Source organism: Urocitellus parryii, chromosome 6, assembly GCF_045843805.1.
Source record: "Urocitellus parryii isolate mUroPar1 chromosome 6, mUroPar1.hap1, whole genome shotgun sequence".
Classification (NCBI taxonomy): domain Eukaryota; kingdom Metazoa; phylum Chordata; class Mammalia; order Rodentia; family Sciuridae; genus Urocitellus; species Urocitellus parryii.
This window is the reverse complement of record NC_135536.1, coordinates 32,035,381-32,062,579: the sequence shown is the minus strand read 5'-3', so window position 1 is coordinate 32,062,579 and position 27,199 is coordinate 32,035,381. Positions and strand designations below refer to the sequence as shown.

At 38.5% G+C, this 27,199-nt stretch overlaps 1 protein-coding gene across 2 annotated transcripts in view; it reads left to right on the top strand.

The window, feature by feature from the left end:
- Positions 1 to 27,199, top strand: part of Chd8 (chromodomain helicase DNA binding protein 8) — a 61,897-nt gene that overhangs the window by 3,344 nt on the left and 31,354 nt on the right. The window contains exons 1-5 of one of the 2 annotated variants that reach the window (XM_077799383.1): positions 10,910 to 10,978; positions 16,901 to 17,960; positions 19,058 to 19,429; positions 20,451 to 20,836; positions 22,624 to 22,738. In XM_077799383.1, coding sequence (XP_077655509.1) covers positions 17,118 to 17,960; positions 19,058 to 19,429; positions 20,451 to 20,836; positions 22,624 to 22,738 — 1,716 coding nt within the window. In that variant the 5' untranslated portion in view covers positions 10,910 to 10,978; positions 16,901 to 17,117. Of the gene's footprint in view, positions 1 to 10,909; positions 10,979 to 16,900; positions 17,961 to 19,057; positions 19,430 to 20,450; positions 20,837 to 22,623; positions 22,739 to 27,199 lie in introns of those variants that run through there. The other variant, XM_077799384.1, reaches the window with a different exon arrangement.

The window sequence follows — 27,199 nt, the reverse complement described above, 5'->3', positions numbered from 1 at the left end:
GCCTTTAAATTTTTCTTTGTATTTTTTGGCAAAGCGAGTCCCACCTTTTTTTTTTTTAAATACTTTTATCTTACTTATTTATTTTTATGTGGTGCTGAGCCACAACCCCAACCCTCCACCTTTTTTGTAGTTATTGAAGTTTAAATTTTTCCCCCTCCCCTCTGGGAATTGAACACAGAGACAGTTTACCACTGGGCTATATTGCTAGTTCTTTTTATTTTTATTTATGTATGTGTGCAGATTTTGTACTGCGGATTGAACACAGGGGCACTTTACTATTGAGCTAATCTCTAGTCCTTTTTTTATGTTTTGAGACAAAGTCTTTCTAAGTTGCTGAGTTCTTGCCAGGTTACCAGATAATTAAATGGCATACTACTGCAATTGCTAGGTAATAATTTTCAGAACTGTGCTTCTTTTCTCCCTTTATGTTGGCACCTTAAATGTGATAGTACTGGAGCTTGCGATCCTCCTGCTTCAGCCATCCCAGTGGCTAAGTGATGTTTAAAATTTAAGCTACATAGTTACTGACATTTAAAATTTAAGCTACAAAGTATGTTAATCTCTGAAGATTCTCATTAAGCTGTTGTATAGGTAACATTTGTTTTTGTTTGTTTGTCTTTTTATTGTCCATTATTTTCTGTCCTTCACTAAGGTTCTTGAGTTGTTTAATGTCACATCTGAAGCAAAATGGTCAACTTTAAAATATATCTTGCCTTCAGATTGTAGCAGGAAACTTTTTTTTTAGATGTAAGTAGACACCATAACTTTATTTTATTTATTTATTTTTATGTGGTGCTGAGGATTAACCTAGTGTCTCATGTGTGCTAGGCAAGCACTCTACCTCTGAGCCACAACTCCAGCCCGCAGGAAACCTTTTAAAATTAAACAATTTCTGTCCAGTAACTGTTGTTATAATCAAAAAATCCAATAGGCATAGATAGAAATTTGCCTGGCATAGATAATTGCTTTACCTTTGTCTTCATCAGGAATGGCAAGGAATATATTCTGAACAGTAAAAATGTGTATGGAGCCTAGACAAAGTTCCAGCTTCTTCAAATTCAGATTATCAGTGTACTATTCTCATTATTTTGAAAAGAGTTCCCAGAACAATTATTTATTATTGTGCATAATTGCTAATCAAAGGTTGACTTTGTTGTTGAAAGACTGAAATAGCCCTGATTTTATTTCCTCTACGAATCACCAGAGTAATTTACTGTATGTTGCTTCATTTTATGTTATTTTCAGATTTTTTTTTAAATTTTATTTATTTATTTATTTTTAATATTTATTTTTTAGTTCTCGGCGGGCACAACATCTTTGTTGGTATGTGGTGCTGAGGATCGAACCCGGGCCGCACGCATGCCAGGCGAGCGCACTACCGCTTGAGCCACATCCCCAGCCCCTATTTTCAGATTTTATTTCATTAAAAAAAAGATAATTAAATGGCATACTACTGAAATTGCTAGGAAAATTTTCAGAACTGTACTTCTTTTCTCCCTTTATGTTGGCACCTTAAATATGATAGTGCTAATCCTTTTTTTGGTAAATCCCAGTATTCTAGTAATTAGTAATTCCATAATAACACCTTTTTGTTTTGAGAGTCTGTAACTACTAAGACTATGTCAGTAACTTTTTGAGAAAAGTTATACAGTAGCTGATTTTCCCCCTTCTTTTTCTTTCCTTCCTTCCTTTCTTTTTGCTTGTGAAAGTGTATGTGTGAGTGTGTGCAACACCCCCCCTCCCCAAGATTGGGCCCAGGGCTTCCAAGATGCTTAGCACATGCTCTACCACTGAACTATATCCAGAGCCCCTTAACTGAATTCTTAATTTTATTTGACAGGGAGGAGGATATTAATGAGTTGTTAAGCCTTTAGGGTTTCTCCAGTTGTTTTTTGTGGTCATTACAGAAACCTTTGGAATTTTCTGCTTTCCTTATTTCTACTACATCTTTTGAGGGTGTACTATAGACATCTTTGAGGCTTATTCCTTAGGACATCAGTATTCAGAAGTACATTGTCCCATTAGTGATATGAGAAGATCTTTTTGGTTGGTTGTAGAAGAAATTTCTGTACTTTGGTTGCCTATTTAGAACCCAAATCAACAAATTATTTTGTGTGGAACAAGATTTTATCAGGTATACATTTACCTAGGTAAAATAAATGGAAAAATTTTCAGGATTTTTGAATCAGGAATATCCAATTGCATGAAAATCTTCTTCATTGCTCCTCCTCAAAACTCATTTATTTATTTTCAAATTTTACCCCTTTCTGGGAGGTGGGACACATCAGTCATCTCTTCCCTTGTTTGCATATGAATTCTCTTATAAAATGTAGTGCTTTGCCTGCTCTCTGGTTGTGTCTCCCATTAAGGCTTTTTTTTTTTTTTTTTTTTTTTTCCCAGTGAGGTTTGGTCATTTCTTTTCATTGCTCTCCTGAAAAGTCATGGGAGTCAAAAGCTAAGGTAGCTGGCTCTAGGTAGGCCTGAGAACTACCCAGGGATAGCCTTGTCAGAGAAATCAAAGTTACTACAAGCAGGTCCACACTGCTCCTCCCTTTACTAGGGATTGAACCCAGGGGCACTTTACCACTGAGCTGCACCACCAGCTCCCCACCTTTTTTTTTTTTTTTTTAATTTTGAGATAGGATCTTATTAAATTGCTTAGGGCCTTGCCAAGTTGCTGAGGCTGGCCTTGAACTAGCAATTCTCCTGCCTCAGCCTCCCAAGTGGCTTGCAGCCAATGTGCCATTGTACCCAGCCTCACAAGCAGATTTTGTGAAGTAAATGGAGTATTTATGAAATAGTAGCATATTCCTACAAACATGAAAGTGATTAGTTGAATTACTTGGGAAGTTGCCTTAGACATCAGTGCTGGTTGTGTTCCATGGTTAGGAGGTTAAGGTAGTACAAGGGTCCTTTCATCATGCCAAGCAGTCCAACTATTCTAATTATGAAACTTCCACATGTGTTTCAATATCCCACCTGATTTTGCTTAGCATATCAGCTCTAAGTCTACAAGTAATAATTTTGCTTTGAGATAAGCCTTTATTGGTACTGTTTTAAAATATTGGATGAGGAATAATATATTTCTTTGTTTGTACTGTGTGCCAAGCATTATATATTATCTTTTAATCTTTAGGACTACTCTGAAATGTATGGGATGTTAGTTCATTTACAAAGGACGACTTAGGTAGATAACTTAACTAGGAGTAGGACTCTGGTCTGTCCCATCAAAGCCCTATTTGTTATCCAGTCTTCCCCCATTTAAAAGTTCAGTGCTAACTTCTGTGGGAAGTATGAGACAGGTAGGCATTTAGTAACTTGTTAAAGGTGTACCTTTAGCAGTTGTAGAACCTTGAGCACATAAAATTTCTTTTTACTTTTGAATCTCTCTTTCTTTCTTTCTTTTTCTTTTTTTTTTCTTTTTTTGGTACTGGGGATTGAACCCAGGGGTGCTTTACCACTGAGCCAAAAAATAAACCCCTTTTTGTTTTTTTACTTTGAGACAGGACCTTGCTAACTTGCTGAGACTGCCTTTGAACTTGTGATCCTCCTGCCTCAGCCTTTCCAGCTACTGGGATTATAGGCATGCACTACCATGTCCAGCCAGATTGTCTTAAATTGACCAAAGAGCAGTCATCCTTAAAAGATTAAGTTCTTATTTTCTATCTTCAGACTTAGGCTAAAACACCAAGGGTTTACTGGGGAGAAGAAATCTACAATGAGGTTGACTTAAAAAAATGATCCATGCCCTATTTTTGAGTCATAAGTATATAGTGTCATTCATTTACTTCCTGCCATAGCTGTAAATTGGTTACTACTAAGGCATTATAATCCTAAACCTAAAAAGGATAACTAAAATTTCATTCTTTTCTTTTTTTTTTTTTTTTTAGTTGTTGATGGGCCTTTATTTTATTTATACGCGGTGCTGAGATTCGAATCCAGGGCCTCACACATGCCAGGCAAGCACTCTACCACTGAGCCACGATCCCGCCCCAAAATTTCATTATTTTCAACAATGATTATTACACTGTAGAAAAGTTGTGGGGGGATGGTTCTGGGGATCAAACCCATGATCTCACTCATGCTAAGCAAGCACTCTACCACTGATCTATATCCCCAGCTCACTAAAAACGTCTTTTATATATATTGCGTATAGCTCCTTTTGCTGTATGTAAAAGCTGTGTCTGCTATAGGTACTAAAACATGACGAATACCTTATGTTATTGTGTCTCTTCTAAATGGATGGGAAAGTGTATTACTGCCTTTTTTTTTTTTTTTTTTAATCACTGCAAGTAAGTGAGTGAAACCATTGCCATTGCTCAGAAACCTTTGCATTACCTTCTGTAGTTTCACTCCCACATAACTTTCGCTGGAAGTTCATTGTATTCTTTTAGCAAAAGTACATTGAAGATGTGCTTTGAGACAGGACCTTACTAACTTGCTTTGAACTTGCAATCCTCCTGCCTCAACCTTCCCAGCTACTGGGATTATAGGCATGTGCTACCATGCCCAGCCAGATTGTCTTAAATTGAACAGGTCACACACAGTCCTTGCCCTTGAGAAACTTGCATTTTAATGGGGGAGGGAAGGATACCAAACAACTAATGATACAGTCAGTTATTCAATCTACTATAAATGAGAAGTACTGAATATTAAGAGGAATTTATAATAGTCTATAACTTAGAACATAGTATTGGCAGTTAAGAATGTGATTCCGGAAGCTACACTGTTTAAATTTGAATCTGTCACCACTTTTCACTAGCTATAGGATATTGGGCAAATTACTTATCTCTGTGCCTCATTCAGTTCTTCATCTGAGAAATAAAGGTAGTTATTTCAGACTTGTTAAGAAAGTATAGGCCAGGCATGGTGCTGCACACCTGTAATTCCATCGACTCAGTAGGCTGAGGCAGGAGGATTGCAAGTTGAAGGCCAGCCTCAGCAATTTAGGGAGATCCTAAGGAACTTAGTGAGACTCTGTCGCAAAGTAAAAAAGGGCTGGGATTACTCAGTAGTTAAGTGTCCCAGGCTTCAATCCTCAGCACCAAGAAAAGAAAAGCAAATTGAGATGAGGATGTGGTTCAGTGATAGAGCCAGCATGTGTGAGACTGGGTTCATATTCCTAGCACTGCAAAATAAAAAACCACAGTGGAAAAGAAAAGAATCAGTTAGAAGGCAATACCAGTCTAGGGACGTGAAGTTGGTAAATTAAGCCAGTAAATGGATTTCTGGAATATTTAGGGGATAGAGATAGAATTTTTAAATGTTGGATTTAGGTGTAAGGAAGGTTTTAGGTCTCTGTAGCCACAACTGGATAGGAGGTGCTGGAGAATGGTTACCTCCAATGATTGTTGAAAAGACTGAATAATAATTGAGGCTGTGTATTTTAATTAGACATCCTTGAAAAGAAACTATAGTGTAAAAGTAAAAGGAGGGAAAAGGACCAAAATGAAATTAGATAATTTAAAGAATTGGTAGAGAAGAGTAGCAAAGGAGAAGTGTCCGAAGAGGTAGAAAACAGCATGTATAGTATGGTGCCCTTGAAACCAAGGGAAAAAAGTGTTTGAGGTCAGGAGTGGTTTTTCTGCAATCTTTATGACTCTTTCTTTGGTCCTTGAGTGTCTTAATGTAGGTCTTTTCATCATTCAAAGTTGATTGTCTTTTGTGGGGGATGTACCAGTGATTGAACTCAGGGGTACCCCACCACTGAGCCATATCCCCAGCCCTATTTTGTATTTTATTTAGAGACAGGATCTCACTGAGTTGCTTAGTGCCTCACTGTCCTGAGCCGCTGGGATCACAGGCTAACTAACGCCACCATGCCTGGCTGGGTATCTTTTGTTGTTGTTGTTGGTGGTGGTACTATAGATTGAATCCAGGGGCACTTTACCACAAAGGTAAGACCGGAATCCTAATTATTTATTTATTTACTTTTGTTTTGAGACAGGGTCTCACCAGGTTGCTGAGGCTGGCCTCTAATTTGCAATCCTCTTCCTGCCTCAGCTTCCAGAGTTTCTGGGATTATAGCTGTTCTTCACCATGCACAGCTGTTATCATTCAAAGTTGGATACTGAATGAAGCCAGTTAGCTGAACATTAACTTTGGACTTTAGAGAACCTAAAATGTAGCTATTCCTGTGTGCCTTAAATTAGTCTCATTAGGCAGGGTGTGATGGCTCAAACCTGTAATCTCATCTGCTTGGTAAACTGAGGCTAGAAGATTGCAAGTTCGAGTCCAGCCTGGGCTATTTAGGGAGATTCTGTCTCAAAATAAAAATAAGAAAAAGGGCTAGGGATATACCTTAGAGGTATAGTGCCTCTGGGTTCAATCATCAGTACTACAAAAAAAGTGGAAATGGTGGGGGGTGGCAGGGCTGGGAATATAGTTTGTAGCTCAGTGGTGGAGTGCTTGCTTAGCATGCATGAGGCCCTGGGTTCAGTCACCTATTCTATAAAAATAACAGCAAAATTAGGTTTACTTTAGAGGGAACAGAAGCTGTAGTGCATGCTCAAGCTTACAGGTATTGGCTTGCTGAAATTAAATATTTTAAAAGCCATTAATCTAGATACTGATGCCCTCTGAGGCTGATAGCATCTCCTAGGCAGGTACAGATATTGACAAAAGCAGATTTCTTTTCCCAGTTGTCTATCCAGACACGTTTTTTCAATACTTCCTAGGACAGAATAGTTATGTGTCAAGTACTGTGTTAGGTGTTTCTTTAATCCTCGTAAATAGTTTTGTAATTCGGTACTCCTGTCTTCTTTATATGGAGAAATGAATAAGACTCAGACTAATTTACCCAGGTCTCTTATACCTCCATGTACAAATATAAGTAAAATATAAAAGGACTAAACAAAATGCTACCATAGCTTATAGGTATTGTAGTTTACTTCTGCCTTGACAGTGGAATGTAGACATCAGAAAGTCTTTCAACTATTAAGTCCAGTGGACATTTTAAAGTTTGTTATTGGACATTTTTGTTTTGTTTGCTATATCGCTCTTCCCCCTGCAAATTTCTGCTCTTTTTGCTTTTGTGACACTGAGCTCTCCTGCTGCTCTAGCTCTTCCTTCTCTACCTGCTTAAGTAGGCATACCTTATTCTGATCCTTCTCTAAGGCTGTTCTTTAGCTTTTCTCCAACAAAAATCACAAATAGTTGGGGGCTGCAATTAAGTATTTTGTTTAACCTGCAAACATTTACTTTTTAAATATTTTTTTTTAATTTTCTATATTTAAAACTTAGAAGATTTTTCATGAATTTTTTTTTGTTGTTGTTACTGGGAATTAAACCCAGAGGTCCTTAACCACTGAGCCACACCCCCAGCCCTATTTGTATTTTATTTAGAGACAGGGTCACACTGAGTTGCTAAGCATCTTGCCATTGCTGAGGCCAGCTTTGAACTTGAGATCCTCCTGTCTCAGCCTCCTGCGCCACTGGGATTACAGGCATGCCGTGCACAGCTCCATCATGTTCTTTTGAACTATATTGCTTTAATTCAAGTCTTACACATCTTATTAGAATTATTGGTTGCAAACACCAGAAATCATCTTTGAACTGACTTAAGCAGAAAGATAATTTATTGGAAGTTGATTGTATGGCTTAAAAAATAATGGGAATGTTAGGGAACCTGGTTTAGAAAATGGTCAGAAATCGAGACCTGACCACAGAGATCAGGGATCAGAGTCACATCACTGAACAGATTGACCCTAGGGAATGTGTCTTATATGTGTCCTTGTAGAGGATGATACTGTAGAACCCTGTTGTTTCTCATTGCCAAATACTATCTGACTGGTTGATCTGGGCCTTTTTGTTGTTGTTGTTGGAGGAGGTAGGGGTGAGTGAGTTTACTCAGAATTGAATGCAGGGGCATTTAGCTATTGAATCATCTCCTGATACCTTTTTATTTTTTATTGTGAAATTTAAATTCAAAATAAATTCGGGTCTTAATAAGTTGCTTATTAGGACCTTGCTAAGTTACTGAGGCTGGCCTTGAACTTGTGATACTCTTTGCCTCAGCCTCTCAAGTCACTGGGATTATAGACTTTTGCCACCACATCCAGCTTGTTCTTGAGTCTTTGCATTATTGCTACAAAGTCAGAGTTCACCAGCAGGGGTGTCCACTTGAACCAGCCTAGGTCATGTTCATATTTCTTTGTCAGGAAGAGGAGGAAGGGACCTAACCCCTCCTCCCTGACTCTATAGTAGATAAGATCCCACTGAAGATTCCTCCCTATTCCCGCAATACAGGAAGGGCCCTTTTAGTCATTGAGCAGGGAAAAAAAATCAGCATGTATCCATTGTGCAACTCTTTCATGGACACTCAGCAGCCTTGATTCTGTATCCTCTAAGCCCCCAACCCCAGCCAAAGTTACCTAACCAAAATATATTTCTGTCCATGTCATTCCATTTTTCTGAGGCTTCTTAAATCTACCTGTAAGAAAATGCCTTAATGGAGTATTCAGTGTCCTCCATTGTTCAGCCATTACCTATCCCTTCATCCTCATCTCCCTCCAGTATCTTTGTGATTTACACTTTGGCAAAACTGAACTACTGAAGGAAATACTTAGTTTCTTCAGGGTGTCTCATTGCTAGTCTCTTACTGCCTTTCTTTTTACAGTCTCTGCCTCCTGATCATGCCTTTCTAAGGCTTACCTTACCTTCCCACCTAGTTAAGTCTTCTTCATCTTTTAAGAAACTACTTCTTTGGTATCTTTTCCTTCTTAGTTAAGTTCTTTTTCTCTGTGTTCCTATAATAACCCTGCTGATTTCATTTCATTTCATAATAACCTTGTATTATATCACCTCCTATTATAATTGTTTACATTTGTCACTGTTATCAGAGTCCCTACCATTTTTTCCCCACATATATACAAATATTCTCTGAATGGGCTGAAGGGAATGTGTCTTATATTTATCTTTGGGTCCCAATACTAGCAAATTACTTGGTACATCAGTGTTGATATACTCAGTAAATGTAGAGCTAATGAGTGAAGAGGCATTTGATGTAGATCTTAGAAAATTATAAAAATAAGATTTTGGTAAAGAAATGAATTAAGGATGGTGTATAATTTGAAGGCAGCAGTATTAGGTAGACCCAGATGAAAAAAAATATAGCAATAATAAGTTGAGTTTTTCGACTAGCATGTAAATGTATATAAATAGTGTTAGTGGAAATAAGACTGAAAGGCAAGATGTGGTTTTAAAATTTATGTCTTAAGTAACAGGGAAACCTTTGAGAATTTAGCATGAGATTGATTTGGTCATATTATGTTTTAAAAAATTAATTTGGTAGCAGAATGGATTAGTAGGGAGAGAGATCAGTTATGAAACTTCTTTTTCTTACACAGCAACTGCATAAAAAAGGGAGATGGTGGTAGAAATAGGAGTTGGATATATGAATCCTGACTTTGCCTCTTAAGTTCATAGTCAAATCATTAAACGCTCTGTGTGTCTCTCATTGCACCCGTTTTTTTCTTGTGGTACTGAGGATTGATCCCAGGGATGCTCTACTACTGAACTGCACCCCCTGCCCTTTGTATTTATTTTGAGACAGGGTAAATCTAAGTTGCTTAGGGCCTAAGTTGCTGAGACTGGTCTCAAACTTGCAGTCCTTCCTTTTGCTTCAATCTCCTGGGTTATGGGGATTACAGGTGTGTACCACTGCAACCAGCTCAGTTTTCTCATCTATACAACAAGCTGGCTAACTTGTTATGACAGCCAAAGTCTTTGCCAGTTCCAAAATCTGTCTGTTGTATTTTGTAAGAGAGTCAATGGGTCTTGGCAAATGATTGGATGGTAGGTACAGAAGGAAGTTTAAGAGATACCTTTTGAGGTTTTGAGCCAGATGAATCGGAAATAGTACTGCTACCCACAGAGTGTTAATTGGGTATTTCTAGCATACCTAGTGGTAAAACTAGAATCTTTAAAAATAAGAAATCTAAGGCTAAATTTGATCTTTCTAGTTTGCATTTGTCGTAGATTACAGAAATTAGGATTTCAATGTTAAGGATAGTCACTTTTCAGAAGAACTAGTGGTCAGGAGGGAAGCAACTTTTTTTTTTTTTTTTTTAAGTATCAATTTCCTTTGGGGGATTTAACCTTACCATCTTTCTGGGGAGTTGTGGGGAAATTATTTGTTGTATCAAATGACATTACAAAGTGGACAGTTACCAATATGTCAGACTATTTCGAGAGAAATAAGGGTGGGAGACTGGGTTTGGGGGTAGAGGATATGTGTTTTGGGGAGGTAGAGGACTGGGATGTTAGAGGGTATCCGAGTTAAGTTTCTAGAAAGCAGTGCTGCTGCTGAAGGGTTAAAGTGTCAAGAATGCAAGCCAGCTCTATGGGTTGTGGTAGAAAGAGTGCTTTATATTTTGAGAGGAAAAAGCTCCATATTCCAGCCACTGTACTAACTCCTACAGTGTAGGGAGGATTTGGTACCTTACACTGTGCAGTGGGATAAGGTATAGTCACTACAGTAAAGGTGTTGACAGGACTGCTGGAAGGCCAGGGTTCCAGAGGGAGGCGGAGCTGGCCTAGTGCGGAACCCTCCCCCCGGAGTTTTATACTCTTAGGTGTGCAGAATACGGTGTAGATACGTGGTAGGGAATTTAATCCTCAGGACCGATTTCTTGCACCGAGAGACCAAGATCGTTCTACGGGCCAGTGCCCCCCTCCCCCCGCCCACTTTTTTTTTTTTTTTTTTAAGCAAGCTGCAGGCTTCGCCTGGGCCCTAGAAACCGGATAGGCCTCTCCGTGCGCTCTCAACCTAACCTGTGGAGGAGGGGGAGGGGGAGTTCTTTCTAGTCCCACCCTTTGCGCTGTTTTGCGTCTCTGCGCCTGAGGTGAGTGGCAGTGGGTTTCAGCCAATGAGAACACGGGGCGGGCTGGAGCATCAAGTTAGGTTGCACAGGAGGAGGGGGAACTGGTGCTGGAGAGACAGCGAGAGGGGCGAACCGGCCCCCCACGGCCGCTGCAGGTAAAGCCACCTCTCTCTCCCACTGGGTGAGGCACAGCTCATTTTCTCTCTCAGGGGTTGTTGGGCCCCTCAGCCTGTACTTTGTCCTAACGTTGCTTCTACCCAAGGCATCCACACCCCCACCCCCCACCCCGCATCTTTTCCTCTTGGCCACCCCACCCTGGAGGGCACCCCCCGCTAGCTCTCTCCCTCAAGTGCATGTACCTCATCTCCATTTTGGGGGCGCCAGTTGTCTGAAATCTCCCGCCTATGCTGCGGGCCTTATTGGCACGAACCCTGGCAGTATGAGCAGGTAATGTACCCGGGTCACCCCCACCCCCACCCCCAGTTGCGTTTTCCTCTCCATCAACCTCTTACTTCCTTACCTGATTCCTTCTTTTTCCCCCCGTATAAGTGCATAATTTCTGTAGTTTCTCCTTTACCTCCTGAAAAGACATGATTTTAGTTTTCATAGTTGCCTATTTTGCTTTTCCTATTTATAAGGAAGGTTTTACTTTACCAGCCATATTTGCCCCAAATGTCCATAACCCTGATTGAGGTGTTAGTGCTTTCTCCTTTAGTAATTGGAAAACAGTAGACATACATTTGGTAGTGAGGATGGTGAAGATAGAGAAAATGGCCTACAATCTTGGCCTTTTTGAGGCAGTCTGAGTGGCTTCAAGTTAATAGTTTTTTTTTTTTTTTTTTTTTTTTTTGGTCTGTGTCCTTCCATCCTGATCCTTTCTTGACCCTAACTTGTGATTACATTCACTTTGGATGTTTGTTTGCCATTTCTGAATAAGATTTGAGACTTTGTGGGGTCTCACAAGTATCTCCATGGTATAGTTTTTAAGTGCTTCCACTCTAAAATTACATTGGGTATTTTTATTTTAGCCCTTCTGATTATTTTACTTTAAAGGGATTTCTCATTTAGAGTAAGCTGCTTCTGCCCATCTTGTGATTCAATAACCTGTGTTTATATCTATCTGCAGCTGATCCTCTTGAAAAGGATACAGTTTCCAACAAGATTTACACTTTGAAGTAAAATAGTTTATTCTTTTCTGAATCTTTGGGCAGCTAGAAATTAAGTGGGCATGAGAGGTACTTTCTAAAAGTGCATATTACAGAAAAAGGTCAGTATTGCTCAATATGGCATTTGTTTGTTATTGTTTAAGAGGATGGCCAGTACAAGGAAATCTGTAATGGAGAATGAATGTCTGTGGTTCAGTTTATATAATTTTATCTATTAGACAATGGAATAATCTCTGTTGCAGTGTTTCTCATCCATCAAACAGTGAACTATGATAAACTCCCTTTTGAGAGACCATAAAAACCTATTTCAGAGATGTTGATAACCTTTCCAAGCCAGCCATGCTGCTTTCTCTGTTTCAACCTCTCTTAACCCCCATCTTGGTTTTTACAGATTCTCACAGGTTAGCAAGATTTTGTTCAATTTTACCAAATAAAGTAACCTAAACAATGAAATGTAAAGCTACAAATATAAAACTACAGTATTGAACACATTTTAAAACTACATTTATATCTCTCCCCCCACTCCAACCTCCACTTCGTATAAGCTTTTCCAAAGGGATGTGTCCTCCATTCCATAGTTGAGAATCATTGCTATGTTGAAAGATATGGAAAAATTTAGAATAGAATTAACATAAAATCTTTTGTGATAGAACTGGCAAGTTGTTATAGAAATGGGCCAGGATGAAGCAAAATATAAACCAAGGACAAGAAGCTGGGCATGGTGGGGCACACCTATAATCCCAGAGTCACAGGCAAATTGGGATGTTGAGGCAGGAGGATCCTAGGCACCTAAGTGAGATCCTGTCTCAAAAAGTAAAGAATTGGAGATGTAGCTCAGTGGCAGACCACCATTAAGTTCAATCCCCAGTATTGCAAAAAGGAAAAAAAAGCAAAAGCAGTAAAACAAGAACTGTGTTAAATATGTAACATAGCTTCAGAAGAATATCAGTTTATATTTACTTCCAGGGGAAAGAGTGGTGCCTCTTGAAGGAACTGAGATGAAGGGTATTATTGATATATATGCAGTAACTGGGTTATTTGGAGATTATAGATTTGTAGACTTAAATTTCAACCTTAACTGACCTTCCTTTTCTCTACTCTCATCCCCCAGGATCTCTGTCATAAGTCTGGACATTAATTTAGAATTATGAAAAATAACCTAAGTTCAACTACTAAATTCTTACCTCCTTTTGAGCACATGCATATTTCTGTCTGTTTTGGGCAATGGTAGGACAAGACTGACTTTTTTTTTTTTTTTTTTTTTTTTAGGGGTTGAACCCAGGGGTGCTAAACTACATTCCCTAGCTCCTCACTTTTTTTAATGTGTGTGTGTTTGTTTTTGTTTTTCTGTTCTATTTTGAGACAGGGTCTTGCTACATTGCTTAATACCTTGCTAAATTGCTGAAGGTGGCCTTGAATTTGGGATCCTCCAGCCTCAGCCTCCCAAGTCACTGAGATTACAGGCACATACCAGTGTGCCTGGTAACTTCATTCTTAATATGATAAAAGTGTGGTATGACTTCATTATCTGGGCAGTTGTTTTACCATAAAAGCCACTTAACATCTATTTATTTTTATTACCAGGATTTGAACCATGGAAAGAGAATTCATGACTAGAATTCTCTATGGTAAAATAGGCCAGACATATATACAGCCAAGATGACCCATAAGAAAAGAAAGAGGGAGTGAAGAAAAGTTTTTTGGGGTCAAAGGTTTAGTCTTGTAAAAATCAAGGACAGTTGAAAATGAGAACTAGAAAAGAAATAGAAGACTAGGATAAAAAATGCCTATGAATTAATTAGGTCAGTGGAAGTGAGTTGCGACTGTGAAGTAGTGATACTTGGAATTATGACATTAAATCACTGACAATTTGTTTTTTCTTTTAAATTATTGGCCTAGACTGAACCAGTAGAAGCAGACGTTTGGCCCAAAAATTGGGCACAGAGAGGTAAATGATAATACATTGACCTTTAAAAGTTTATGCTCCTCCCTCCCATGGGGGTAAGGAAATATTTCAGAAACTGTTAACCTTGTTTCTGCGATTAAAAAGTGAGATCTCTGAGATTGAGCCATTATGGGGGAAAGGAACAACATAGACGAATAAGTAGCAAGGACTTGTGAAAGGGACAAAATACCCTGTGGAAGAAAGGACAGGTTCTAAACTATTATGAATACAAACTTATAGTTAGTGGAAACTTGGTCAGTAGTTTTTGTATGACACTTAGCGGTAGATATTTAGTATAACTTCTGTGATTTGAGTAGGAGATAAAAGATAAGTGGCAGAGTAAGATATAATTAGTAAAGAAAGGGAAAAAAATCAGTGGTAGTAGTTTTAAGGAAATTTGTAAAATTGTTGAATAGATTTTCATTAAGAAACATCCATGACTTTTCTCATCACCATTTGAGTAATTTGAGGGCCAATATTAAGAGAGGCTGAAAGAGCTGCTGGAATAATTTAGCCAGTAGTGAGTAGTAATATTGATCTTGAAATGTGAAAGTAAACAGTTATTGAAGCTAGGAAGATCTTGTTTAACATTAGTGGAGGGGCCGGGGTTGTGGCTCTGGGGTAGAGCACTTGCCTAGCATGTGTGAGACACTGGGTCCGATCCCCAGCACCACATAAAAATAAAAACAAATAAAATAAAGGTATTGTGTCTATTTACAACTAAAAAAAAAAAAAGTTAAAAAAAGAACATTAGTGGGCTGGGGATGTGGCTCAAGCAGTAGCGCGCTCACCTGGCGTGCGTGCGGCCCGGGTTCGATCCTCAGCACCACATACCAACAAAGATGTTGTGTCCGCCGAGAACTAAAAAATAAATATTAAAAATTCTCTCTCTCTCTCTCTCTCCTCTCTCACTCTCTCTTTTTTTTTTAAAAAAAGAACATTAGTGGAGACACCTTTTATACTTTGTAATTTTGACTAATGTCCCAATAGCTGATATGCCATCTAATGATGAGTCTGTTCTCTTTATGTCAAAGCTTCTGGGCTATTGAGTCACATTATATTGCTTTGTAAGGACAACTGAGATGGGCTGGGGAAAGGAAGAAGTACAGCATGGGGGTTACATGGAAAAGTCTTCTTCAGTGAAGTCTATACTCTCTCTCTAACAAATTTCTTATTTATCCTCCAAAAGTTAGGAGAAATAGTCTTATCAAGTAAGGCTTTCCTGAATTGTCACATTGATATCATAGACAAAGAACAGATACTCCTTTTTCATGTATTTTGATTACATAGTGATATAATTCCTTATCTTTTGCCAGATGTGGTGGCTCACACCTGTAATCCCAGCAACTCTGGTGACTGAGACAGGAGGATCCGAGTTCAAGACCAGCCAGGGCAACTTAGCAAGACCCTGTCTTAAAATAAAAGGGCTGGGGATGTAGTTCAGTGGTAGAGTGCTCCTGGATTCAATTCCTAATACTATCCTCTGTCTCCCACCCCACCCCCCCCCCAAAAAAAAAAGAAAGAAAAGGAAAAACTCCTTGTCTTTAGTAGTTTTCTTTTTTCCATTATTTTTTCATGAATTTAAAACCCTAGATATAGATTTTATAAACATAATTTCAGCCATTTGTAGGACAGTTTGAAGATGAGCTTTACTGTCGCTTATCAGAACTAAGAAATGCCATTTAGTTTTTGCGAGGACTGAATGGTTTATTTCAAATAACATTTACCTTGTCTCATTATTAATATTTCAGCTTCTCATAAGCTAAGCTATGGTGGAGGGTTATACAGGGAATACATTGCACACATTCCTAATCATCATTAGTTTTTAATGTAATTATGGCAGTGCTCCAGCATATGACAGACAAGCACCTTGAGAAGCAGACAGGTTTTTATAATTTGCATGAAGAGATTATTTGGGCTTTCAGAGGATATAGATAAGAAACTCAAAAATCATTTTAGTAAAATGTTAATATAAATGCTTTTAATGGGGTATAAACCCAGAAAAACAAAATAAAACTTTTTTTTTTAATGTGTAAATAATGATATGGATGTTTAAAGGAGGTGAAAGGATCAAATCATTACATATTGTTCAATTATTAAAGGGACAGAGTTTCAGGGCTCACTTTATGGAGTAGAAGAGCTTTGAGGGTAGATAATGTTTCAGCTATGAGAGATATTTGAGGTAAGGACGAAGGGGTGAAGAATGATGTGTACCACACAAATGCTATAGCATAATAGGCAAAGTCATGCAGGTCCAAATCACATTAAGGAACTACAATGATTGGAATGTAGAATGTGTGCAAGAAATGGCAAGAGAAAAATGGAAATATAAACTGGAATTAAAATGTTGAATCCCTTGCAAAGGAAGTTTTTGGTCTTTTATGAAAAAGGTTTCTTAAGGAGACATTAGAACAAAATGCTATGTATATGTTAATTGATGTGTTAACTAGGACAAAATTTGAAAAACTTCCTGGGTAAAATTGTACTACAAGCTTGGTAAAAGGTCTCTATTTTGGCCAGTAAATTCAAGGAAAATTTATAAAATAAACTATATCAGAATTCTTTATCTACCTTCATGGGAATGCTAATGGATATTTTTGAGTTCTGCCAGTTTAAGAGCTGAAAATAAAAGGTGAATGATTACTGAATTTCCTAGTCTCTACGTAAGAAAAGTAATTGTAAAAGGAAGTAGACAGAGACAACTGAATACTCTTGACAGATAGCAGCTTTAAAGTGTATAGGTATAAAAGCCCCAAAAGGGGATGGTTTATTTCTTTTCTAGTTTTCATTTTGAAGCAGAAATGTGGGTATTCTTTCTGCTATATATCTATCCTCATATTTCCTCATGTTTACCTCTTCTCATTATTTAATGCTATTTAATAGTAAGGATGGTACCCAAGGAGACATTTTCTCTTGAGGTCACCAACTTTGCTTATTTTTCATTTGTATTTGTATTCCCACAACAGGAGTTCCATCATCTTCCTCAGAAGACCTAGCCATCTTACTCCATGAAGGTCAGGACAATCTGACATGCACTTGTTTCTTGCCTCTTTACTTGAAGAGTAGTACTCTCTTCCATTGTGTACATTTTTTTCTTAATAGGGGAGGGGAGGGGAGAACCAATACCCCCCCTCCCCTTCCCTCCTTAGCCTGTGAGGAAATACCTTCCATTACTTTCCTAAGATGGCAGACCCCATCATGGATCTGTTTGATGACCCAAATTTATTTGGCCTGGACTCTCTGACTGATGACAGCTTTAACCAGGTCACCCAAGACCCCATTGAAGAAGCCCTTGGACTGCCAAGCTCTTTGGACTCCTTGGATCAAATGAACCAGGATGGTGGAGGTGGTGATGTGGGGAGTTCATCAGCAAGTGACCTGGTCTCCGCACCAGAGGAAACAACTCCCACAGAACTTCCCAAAGAATCCACAGCTCCAGCTCCAGAATCCTTAACCTTGCATGATTATACCACTCAGCCCGCCAGCCAGGAGCAGCCAGCCCAACCTGTCTTACAGACATCAACGTCAACATCTGGACTTTTGCAGGTCTCCAAGAACCAGGAGATCCTGAGCCAAGGGAATCCTTTCATGGGTGTCTCTGCCACAGCTGTCTCCTCCAGTAGTGCTGGAGGACAACCACCTCAGTCAGCCCCTAAGATTGTTATCCTTAAGGCCCCACCAAGTTCCTCAGTCACTGGTGCCCATGTGGCACAAATTCAGGCTCAAGGTATCACCAGCACAGCTCAGCCACTCGTGGCTGGCACAGCCAATGGTGGAAAAGTCACTTTTACCAAAGTGCTAACCGGCACGCCCCTTCGACCAGGTGTTTCCATTGTCTCTGGTAATACAGTGTTGGCCGCCAAGGTCCCTGGGAACCAGGCTGCTGTTCAGCGCATTGTCCAGCCCAGCCGACCAGTAAAACAGCTGGTCCTCCAGCCAGTTAAGGGTTCAGCTCCTGCTGGAAACCCTGGGGCCACAGGGCCCCCACTGAAGCCTGCAGTTACACTGACCTCTACACCTACCCAGGTGACTTGAGTGAAAGGGGGAGGTGAATTTTGGTTTCATAGAGGGCCCAGCAACTCAGAGAACACACATGAAAGCTATCTCTGAGAAAGTCTGTTTAAATTCCATCTTTGCTTTTTATCATGCTGACAGGGACATACATACTTATTATTTTGTAGGCAGAAGTGGTTAATGTTATCATACATTTTAACATTATATGTTTATAGTGTGCCTAGCTGGTGCCAATGAGACAGACAGTCCCTGTCTTTAAAGAGCTTGCAGTCTCTTTAAGGGTTAGGGTTAGCTTGCAGTCTCATTAAGGACAGCAGGCCCTTTCTACTAGGAAAGACATTAAGCAAGAATTCACAATCATTTATGATATGTTTTATGAAAAATATAGAATGCTGTGGGAACACAGAAACATCTTCGAAAAATCATTTATTTGCAAAACTTGTAAAAACTATATATATATATCTTCAATTTTTATTACTAAGATTTTCCCCCTCCTACTTTATCCAATTACTTTCCACTATAAGAAAGCAGATACTCTAGCCAGGCATGGTGGTGCCCGCCTGCAATCCCAGTGGCTCAGGAGGCTGAAGCAGGAGGATCATGAGTTCAAAGCCAGCCTCAGCTGCTATTTAGCGAGATCCTGTCTAAAATATAAAAAGGGCTGGGAATGTGACTCAGTGGTTTAGCGCCTCTGGGCTCAATTTCTGGTACCAAAAAAAAAAAAAAGAGAGAGAGAAAAGAAAAGCAAGCAGATGCTCTGTAACCTCTGAATAAAAAGCCAAAAGAATTATGGGGTGGACAATATTAAGATAAGTGGAACTTAAAGGGGCAGATTTCAGTTCAATATAAGGACTTTTATTTTAACAGATTCCTAAAATGAAGTGACTGCCTTAGAAGATAGCTTCCCATCAGAAGTTTTTAAAAAATGGCTTGATACCCATTGAGCAGAAATGTTATAGAAAAGATTCTATCAGGACAGATAGGAGGATGAACAAATGTCTTCTGATCCTCAGTTATGAATCTAGGATGAAGAAAACTGGTGAAAACATTTCAGGTTTTACCATTCTTTAATTTTGTACCTCTCTTGCAATTTCTTTCCTTGACTGTAGGGTGAATCGAAACGCATCACCCTGGTCCTCCAGCAGCCACAATCTGGAGGTCCCCAAGGACATCGGCATGTTGTGCTAGGGAGTCTACCAGGCAAGATAGTGTTACAGGGCAATCAGCTGGCAGCCCTGACTCAAGCCAAGAATGCCCAGGGGCAACCTGCCAAAGTAGTCACTATCCAGCTGCAGGTGCAGCAGCCACAGCAGAAAATCCAGATTGTACCACAGCCTCCATCATCCCAGCCCCAGCCCCAGCAGCCACCCTCAGCCCAGCCATTGACTCTCTCCTCTGTGCAGCAGGCTCAGATAATGGGACCAGGACAAAGCCCAGGACAAAGACTTTCAGTACCACTCAAAATGGTGCTGCAGCCACAGGTGAGAAAGTTACATAGCAAGAAAAAGAAAGAACAATTCTTTTAGTCTTTTGCCAGTGCCCTCAGCAATTGTTGATCAAAGATATTCTAGGTTTATGGCTCTGACCGGAAATATAGACTTTTATTTCTTTCACCCCAGGGAAAACATTTTATTTGTATCGTGTAAAGATTGGAGAGTTGAGTGCAAACTGTAATCCCAGCAACTTAGGAGGTTGAAGCAGGAGGACTCCAACCTTAAACTTAGTGAGGCCTTATCAATATAGCTAGACCCTGTCTCAAAATAAAAATGATTGGGAATATGTCTCAGTGGTTAAGTACCCCTGAGTTAAATCCCAATACCAATAAACAAATAAATAAATAAATAGTTGTGGGTTTGAGATAAAAGATGATTTATATAGAGTATTTGTCTTTGAAATATTTAATTTGCAATCTTCTAATATTGTAAAATAAACTGGCATGGTAGCATACACCTGTAATCCCAGCACTTGGAAGACTTAGAATTGTAGCTTCATAGTCAGCCTTGGCAACTTAGTGAGACCTATCTCAAAAAAGTGTTGGGGATATAGCTCCCCTAGGCTCGTCCCCATTATATGCCCAGATACACACACAAGATGGAGTAAAAAATACTTTGAAATTGCTTTTTCCTTGAAAGATACAGAAGTAGTCAAATGATTATCACTTCTCTCACACTCAAGGGTGATAAAGGTGGACCAAGAGTACAATTTGAACTTATTTTTACATTTAGGCCAAAGACCAATATTGTTTATGTTGGTTGAAGTTTTCTAAAATAATAAATATGAGAGTACAGCAAAAGGATATTAAAGTTTAATTTGGTAGAATTATTGCCTTTTCTCACCTCTTCACCATCAAAAAACACATTTTTTTAGATGTGTCTAGGTTCATTAAAAGATAGTCTATGCTTCATTCTTATGGAAATAGAGGACTAGTTTCTAGCCTTCCTGCTTTTATTTGAACCATTTAACTACAAACATGTTGAAATTTTAGTGTCTTTATTCCTACAGGCTGGCTCTTCCCAAGGGGCCTCCTCTGGGCTCTCTGTAGTTAAAGTTCTAAGTGCCAGTGAAGTGGCAGCTCTATCATCACCAGCAAGCTCTGCTCCTCATGCTGGGGGAAAGACAGGAATGGAGGAAAACCGCAGACTGGAACACCAGAAGAAGCAAGAGAAAGCAAATCGGATTGTAGCAGAGGCCATTGCTAGGGCCCGTGCCCGAGGTGAACAGAACATACCTAGAGTCCTGAATGAGGATGAGTTGCCCAGTGTTCGGCCAGAAGAGGAAGGTGAGAAGAAACGCAGAAAGAAGAGCAGTGGAGAGAGATTGAAAGAGGAAAAGCCAAAGAAGAGCAAAGCATCTGGTACCTCCAAAACTAAGGGCAAGAGTAAGCTAAAGTGAGTAACCTTGCTGTTTTGATGTCACTTTTTAGGCAGCATACTCAGTTTTAAATAGTATTACGAGGAACTTATATTTAGCAGCTGCCTAGTTCAGAGTGATCAGAATATAATAAGGCCTTTCTCATCTGTGTCTTAATGCTTATATTAAGCATTATATATAAAATAGAATTTGCAAATTAGCATATTTTAAAAGGAAACACAAAGGCACAGGAAAAATAGATGGTCATTTTGTTGTGAGTTATCTTTAAAAGCTATGATAATATGCATTTACATATTTTTTATTTTTTGTCATTGTAGTTGAAAGATGTTTCTCACTACCCCTTACCATCTACCCCACTAAAAAAATAACTACTGGAGACATAGCTTCCCTGTTCTTGCATTTCATCTGTGAATTAGAGAAGATTTCGACAAATACTGTCAGGCTTGAGTAGTGTTGACAAAGCCACAGCTTACAATAATTCTTTTTTTTTTTTAATACCTTTATTTATTTTTATGTGGTGCTGAGAATCGAACCCAGTGCCTCGCACATGCTAGGCAAGCACTCTACCTCTGAGCCACGACCCCAGCCCCTACAATAATTCTTATCACAATTGAATGTTCTGCTTCTCTTCTACATGTCTTATAGACTCTCCTTTCTCACTAATTTCTGCTCCCTGGAATTCTTCAGGCTTTATGTAGGATTTTTCGGCTTTTGGGGGGGGGAGGTTTTTGGTACTGGGATTTGAACCAATAGCCTTATGTGTGCTAGGCAAGCTCTCTATTACTGAGCTGATTTTACAGCTTTTGTGTATTTTTTATTATTTTATATTTATTTTTAAAAACGTTTTAGTTGTTGAATCAAACCCAGTGCCATACACATGCTAGGCAAGTGCTCTACACTGAGATACAACCCCAGCCCTATTATTTTTTTTAATTTATTTTTTGGTGCTGGGGATTGAACTCAGGAGCACTTAACCACTGAGACAGATCCCCAGCCCTTTTTATTTTTCATTTTGAGACAAAGTCTCACTGAGTTGCTTAGGGTCTCACTAAGTTGCAGAGACCTCGAGCTTACATTCTTCCTACTTCAGCCTTCAGGGTCTCTGGGATTACAGGTGTGCACCACTGTGCTGACTGAACTTTTCAGCTTTTTGAAAGCAAGTTTCATACCTAATTTGATCCCTAACAGTTGTCAGAACAGGTATTGTGCCCAGTATTTATTAAAAATAAGGAAAACTAATGTTCAGCTAATGACATAACTAAAACAAAGCCTTCTTTTTTGTTGTTGCTGCTGCTGCTGTTGGCGGGGTGGGGAGTATCAGGGATTTGACCCCATGGGCACTGAACCACTTCCTCAGCCCCTTTTTAATTTTTTTATTTTGAGACAGGTTCTCACTAAGTTGCTTAGGGCCTGGCTCAGTTGCTGGGCTAACTTTGAACTTGGCATAATCCTGCCTTAGACTCCCGAGTCACTGGGAATACAGGCATGCGTCACCACACCCAGCAAGACCTTCTAATTCTTAATCTAGTATTCACTCTGTTGTCTTATGCTACCTTGTATTATATATTTGTGAACAAACTGGTAGCAAGAATTTGTCAAATCTAGTATAAAGGTCAGTCAGTTTACAAATTGCAGTATTTTCTTTTTTCAAACACCATACCCAATAGCTGTATGTTCCATGGATTGATGATCCAAACACTTATTCTGTCTGGAACTTAGTATGTAATGCTTTGGATTGATTTTGTCTTCTTACCCTAAATTTTTCTTGCCCACACTGAAAATGAGATTGTTTTTTCCTTTTTAGCACCATCACTCCTGTAGTGGGTAAGAAGAGAAAACGTAATACCTCATCTGATAATTCAGATGTGGAAGTCATGCCTGCACAGTCACCCCGGGAAGATGAAGAAAGCAGCATTCAGGTAAAAAGATCCCTAAAGAACTTAGTACAGGTTAAGCATCCCTGATTCAAAAGTCTGAAATCCAGAATACCCCAAGTTCAAAACTTTTTGAGTGCCAACATGATGCCACAAGTAAAAAACAAACAAAACAAAACAAAAACCCAGACTTACCTCATAAAAATATATTGTATAAAATTACTTCCAGGCTAAGTGTATGAGGTAGATATAAATGTAAATGAATTTCATGTTAAATCTTGGGTTCTATCCCCTATATATATATATATCATTTTTATATGTAAGTATTCTAACGCCAAAAAACTGTTTGAAACTATTTGCAAAACTATTTGAAACACTTCTTCTGGTCCTGAGCATTTTGGATAAGGAATATTCAACCTTAGAAAAATCATGTTTAATTTTGGCTAACAAACTAGGGCCCGAGAAGTAGACCTAATAGGTGAAGGGATCTGGTCATTATCTTCTAAAGCTTTGAGGTTTTAGGCAAAAAGCATATTACTATAAGAGCAATACTCATTTTTCCAAATTGCAGTGTTTTTTTGTTTTTGTTTCTGTTTTCCAAATTGCAGTGTTTTAAAAACTGAGCAAATCCTAGGAAATTTTGCTGCATGAATGTGGCGATGGCTATGTCAGTACTTGCTTTTTCTTAGAACTGTCCAGCTATCCCTTTTGTCTTACCTTTTCTATACTTCTGGGTTCTGACTGAACTTTGGTGTGCTGAGGCCCAAAGGTTTTTTCCTGCCTTTTGAATATGAGAGACATTGGAAGAAGCCAGACCAGAAAAACTTTAGTCCTGTAGTTCTTCATCTGATTTGTTGCCTATGGTACCATCTTGTCTCCAGTTTCTGACTGTAGAAAGTACCTGGTATTAAGATTTAGGGGACTATCCGGGTGCAGTGGCACAAGCCTGTATTCCTAGCAACTCAGGAGGCTGAGGAAGAGGATTAAAAGTTTTGAGACCAGCCTCAGCAACTTAGTGAGACCCTGTGTCAAAATTAAAAATAAAAAGGGCTGGGGATGTGACTCAGTGGTAAAGTACCCCTGGGTTAATTCCCAGTACCCATCGCCCCCTCTTAAAAAAAAAAAAAAAAAAAAGATTCAGGGAACCCCATGGTATTTCAGAGTAGTTTTGTGAGCCTTGCCAGTTTACTTAACCTAAGTTGTTTGAATTCATCAGTAAATGAAGGTTTGGACTAAATGAGCCTTGAATGTCTCTCGTACTATTAATGTTTATAAATGCCTCCCTTGCTTATGTTTTGGCAATGCTAGGGATTAAACCCTGGGTTTCACACATGCAAGGTAGGCCTCTGCTATTGATTTCTATTCCCAGCCTTCATTTCTTTAGACATTCAACACAGTGACAAACTGATACTTGGATTTTTCTGGGCGAAATAAATATAAGAGAATAGCCAAGACATTTTAAAAAAGGAAATAAGGCACAAAACCCTAGACATCATAATATACTATGAAAGAGTGATTACTAAGACTTTGAAATTGGAAAACAAATAATGGATTAAAAAAATACAATAAATTCTAGATAGAGACTCAGCTAGCAATGGGAGTTTTTAGTATAGATGACTAAAATACCATTTTCATTCAGTGTAAAAAAAGATTATACCATAAATTATGTTAGGACAGCTGACTACCCAGTTGGGATGGGGACTGGATTTTTTTTTCCTCTGCTTATTAGAAGAAACGAAATTCTGGTTTAATTAAAGGTCTAAGTTGAAAAACTGAAGTCAAATTTTCTATAAAATATGGATAAATTTTTTTATAATGACCAAGTGGAGTAGAACATTGTAAGAAAGATATTAAAATTTAGAAGTCACAGCCAGATACAATGGTACATACTGTAATCCCAGTTACTTAAGAGGCTGAGGAAGGATGAACTCAAGTTGGAACTATCCTGAGCAATTTAGCAAGACCTTCTCTCAAATAAAAAGGACCAGCAGTATAGCTCAGTGTAAAGTATCCCTGGACTCAATCCCTAGTATCAAAAAGTAAGTAAATAAATAAAATAGAAGATTAGTACACTTGATGTATAAAAATTATGTATGATACAACAAAAAAATTCCATGAACAGTATAATGGTTAAAAGAATACACTTTGGAGCAGATTTCTTGGTACTCATCCTGTGCTAGTAAATAACTAGCATTGACATTTTCAGCAAGTTAACTTAACCTCTTGGTGCCTTGGTTTCCATACTAGTAAAACACATTATTACTCTACTGTGTAGGTGATGATGACAGTTAAATGTAAAAAATACATAGAACAGTGCTAAACTAAAGGCAAATTTTTATACCACAAAGAGTAAAAAGATTTGTTAAATTTAAAAAGTAGTTTATTAGTTTGCTGAAGGCCACCATAGACTAGGTTGTTTAAACTACAGATGTTTATATTCTCAAAAATTTGAAGATTAGCAAGGGTCATCCTCAGGCTTGGTTTCTCCTCAAGACCTCTTTGAATTGCAGATGGCCACCTTCTTGCTGTGTCTTTGCATGGTCTTTCCTCAGTTGGCACACAGCTCTGGTGTCTGTTTCCCTTACTTTCTTTTTTCTTTCTTTTTTCTTTTTTTTTTGGTACTAGAAATTGAACCCAGGGGCACTTAACCACTGAGCCACATCCCTAACCCTTCTTAATTTTTAATTTGAAACACATCTCATTAAGCAGCTTTGGGCCTTACTAAATTGCTGAGGCTGGCTTTGAACTTGTGATCACCTGCCTCAGACTGTAAAGCCACTGGAACTACAGGTAAGTGCCACTGCCCCTGGCCCCTGTTTCCAGGAATAACAAGCCAGGTATGATGGCACATGACTTTAGTCCCATTTACTTGAGAGGCTGAGGCAGGAGAACACTTGAACCCAGGAGATTGGAGCCAGCCTGGGCAACATAGCAAGACCCCATATTTTAAACAAAAAGAACATCAGTTACATTGAGTTAGAGGCCCCCTCAGTGGCCTCATTTTAACTTACTTTAAAGGCTTTATCTTCAGATACATCCCATTCTGAGATACTGGGCTTAGGGTTTCTGCATATAAATTTGGGAAGCAAGAAGAGAACAGTTCAGCTTGTGACCAGCGATAATGCCAGTGTCGACAACCAAGTTAAGAAAAAGACACTTTACACACAATCAATGGAAGTGTTAATTGAGTCTTTATTTTTAGCAAGTCTGTTTTTCAATACATAGCAGAATTTAAAATGTTAATACACTTTGAACTCAGTGCTTCTGACTTAGGAAATTACCTTCTGGAGATATTCTCAATAGCATGCAGTGATATATATAGAGAGAGTAGCAATATTTGCAAAAGCAAAAATGTCCAAAAAAATTAAATGTCCATTTGTGCAGAAATATAAAAAAATCATAAAAATCCATGCTATGCTCTTTTTAAAAAAAAAAGTGAAGTAGTTGGGTATGCTAATGTGGAATATTAAATGAAAAAAGCAAGGTATATAATATTTATAGCTTTTAAAGTATGTGTGTGTGTATATATGTACATGCACCAATTTTTTCCTGGAAGCATATACAAGAATTTGATAAGAATCTTTATCTTTGACAAGTTTAAGGTTAAGTGGATCATAATTATTATAATTTGATTTTTTTATCCTTTAGAACTCTGAAAAAATTCTCAACTCTGAACATTCGCCATTTATTTATTTATCTATTTATTTATTTATAAATGTTTGTTTTTTAGTTGGACACAATATCTTTATTTATTTATATGTGGTGCTGAGGATTGAACCCAGGTCCTTACACGTGCTAGGTGAGTACTCTACCACTGAGCCACAACCCAGCCCCGTCATTTATTTTTTAGTTTAAAAAATAATGTATATTGGGCTGGGACTGTGGCTCAGCAGTAAAGCACTCACCTAGCACATGTGAGGCTCTGGGTTCCATCCTCGGCACCACATAAAAATAACATAAAGGTCATTGTGTACACCTACAACTAAAATAAATATTTTTTAAAAATGTATATTAAAAAATCTACAACAGTACAAAAATGGAGATATCACAAAAGTCTTCTCTTCTAAACATCAGCTTACAGTCTCCCAGTTTCTCCCCAGAGAGAGGTAGCCCCTATTATCATTTTTTTGTGTTTGTATCCTTTCAGAAATATTTACTTCATGAGCACTCTGCTTCCACTAAATACTAGTATTTTGTACTCTTCTGTACTGCTTTTTTTTTTTAACCCAAGGATACATTTGGAAGTTGTTCTTTATCTAAAAAAATAGATCTAGCCCACTTTCCTCCACTCTCCTTTTTTTTTTTAAGTTGTAGATGGACACAATATATTTATTTATTTTATTTTTTCTGTGGTGCTAAGGTTGAACCCAGTACCTCATGCTTGCAAGGCAAGCACTCTACCACTGAGCTACAACCCCACCCCCACCCTCCTTTTTATTATGAAAAATTTCAAATATACACAGAAGTTGGGATTATTTAAAGTCATGTTTGCATTCTTCCACTTTG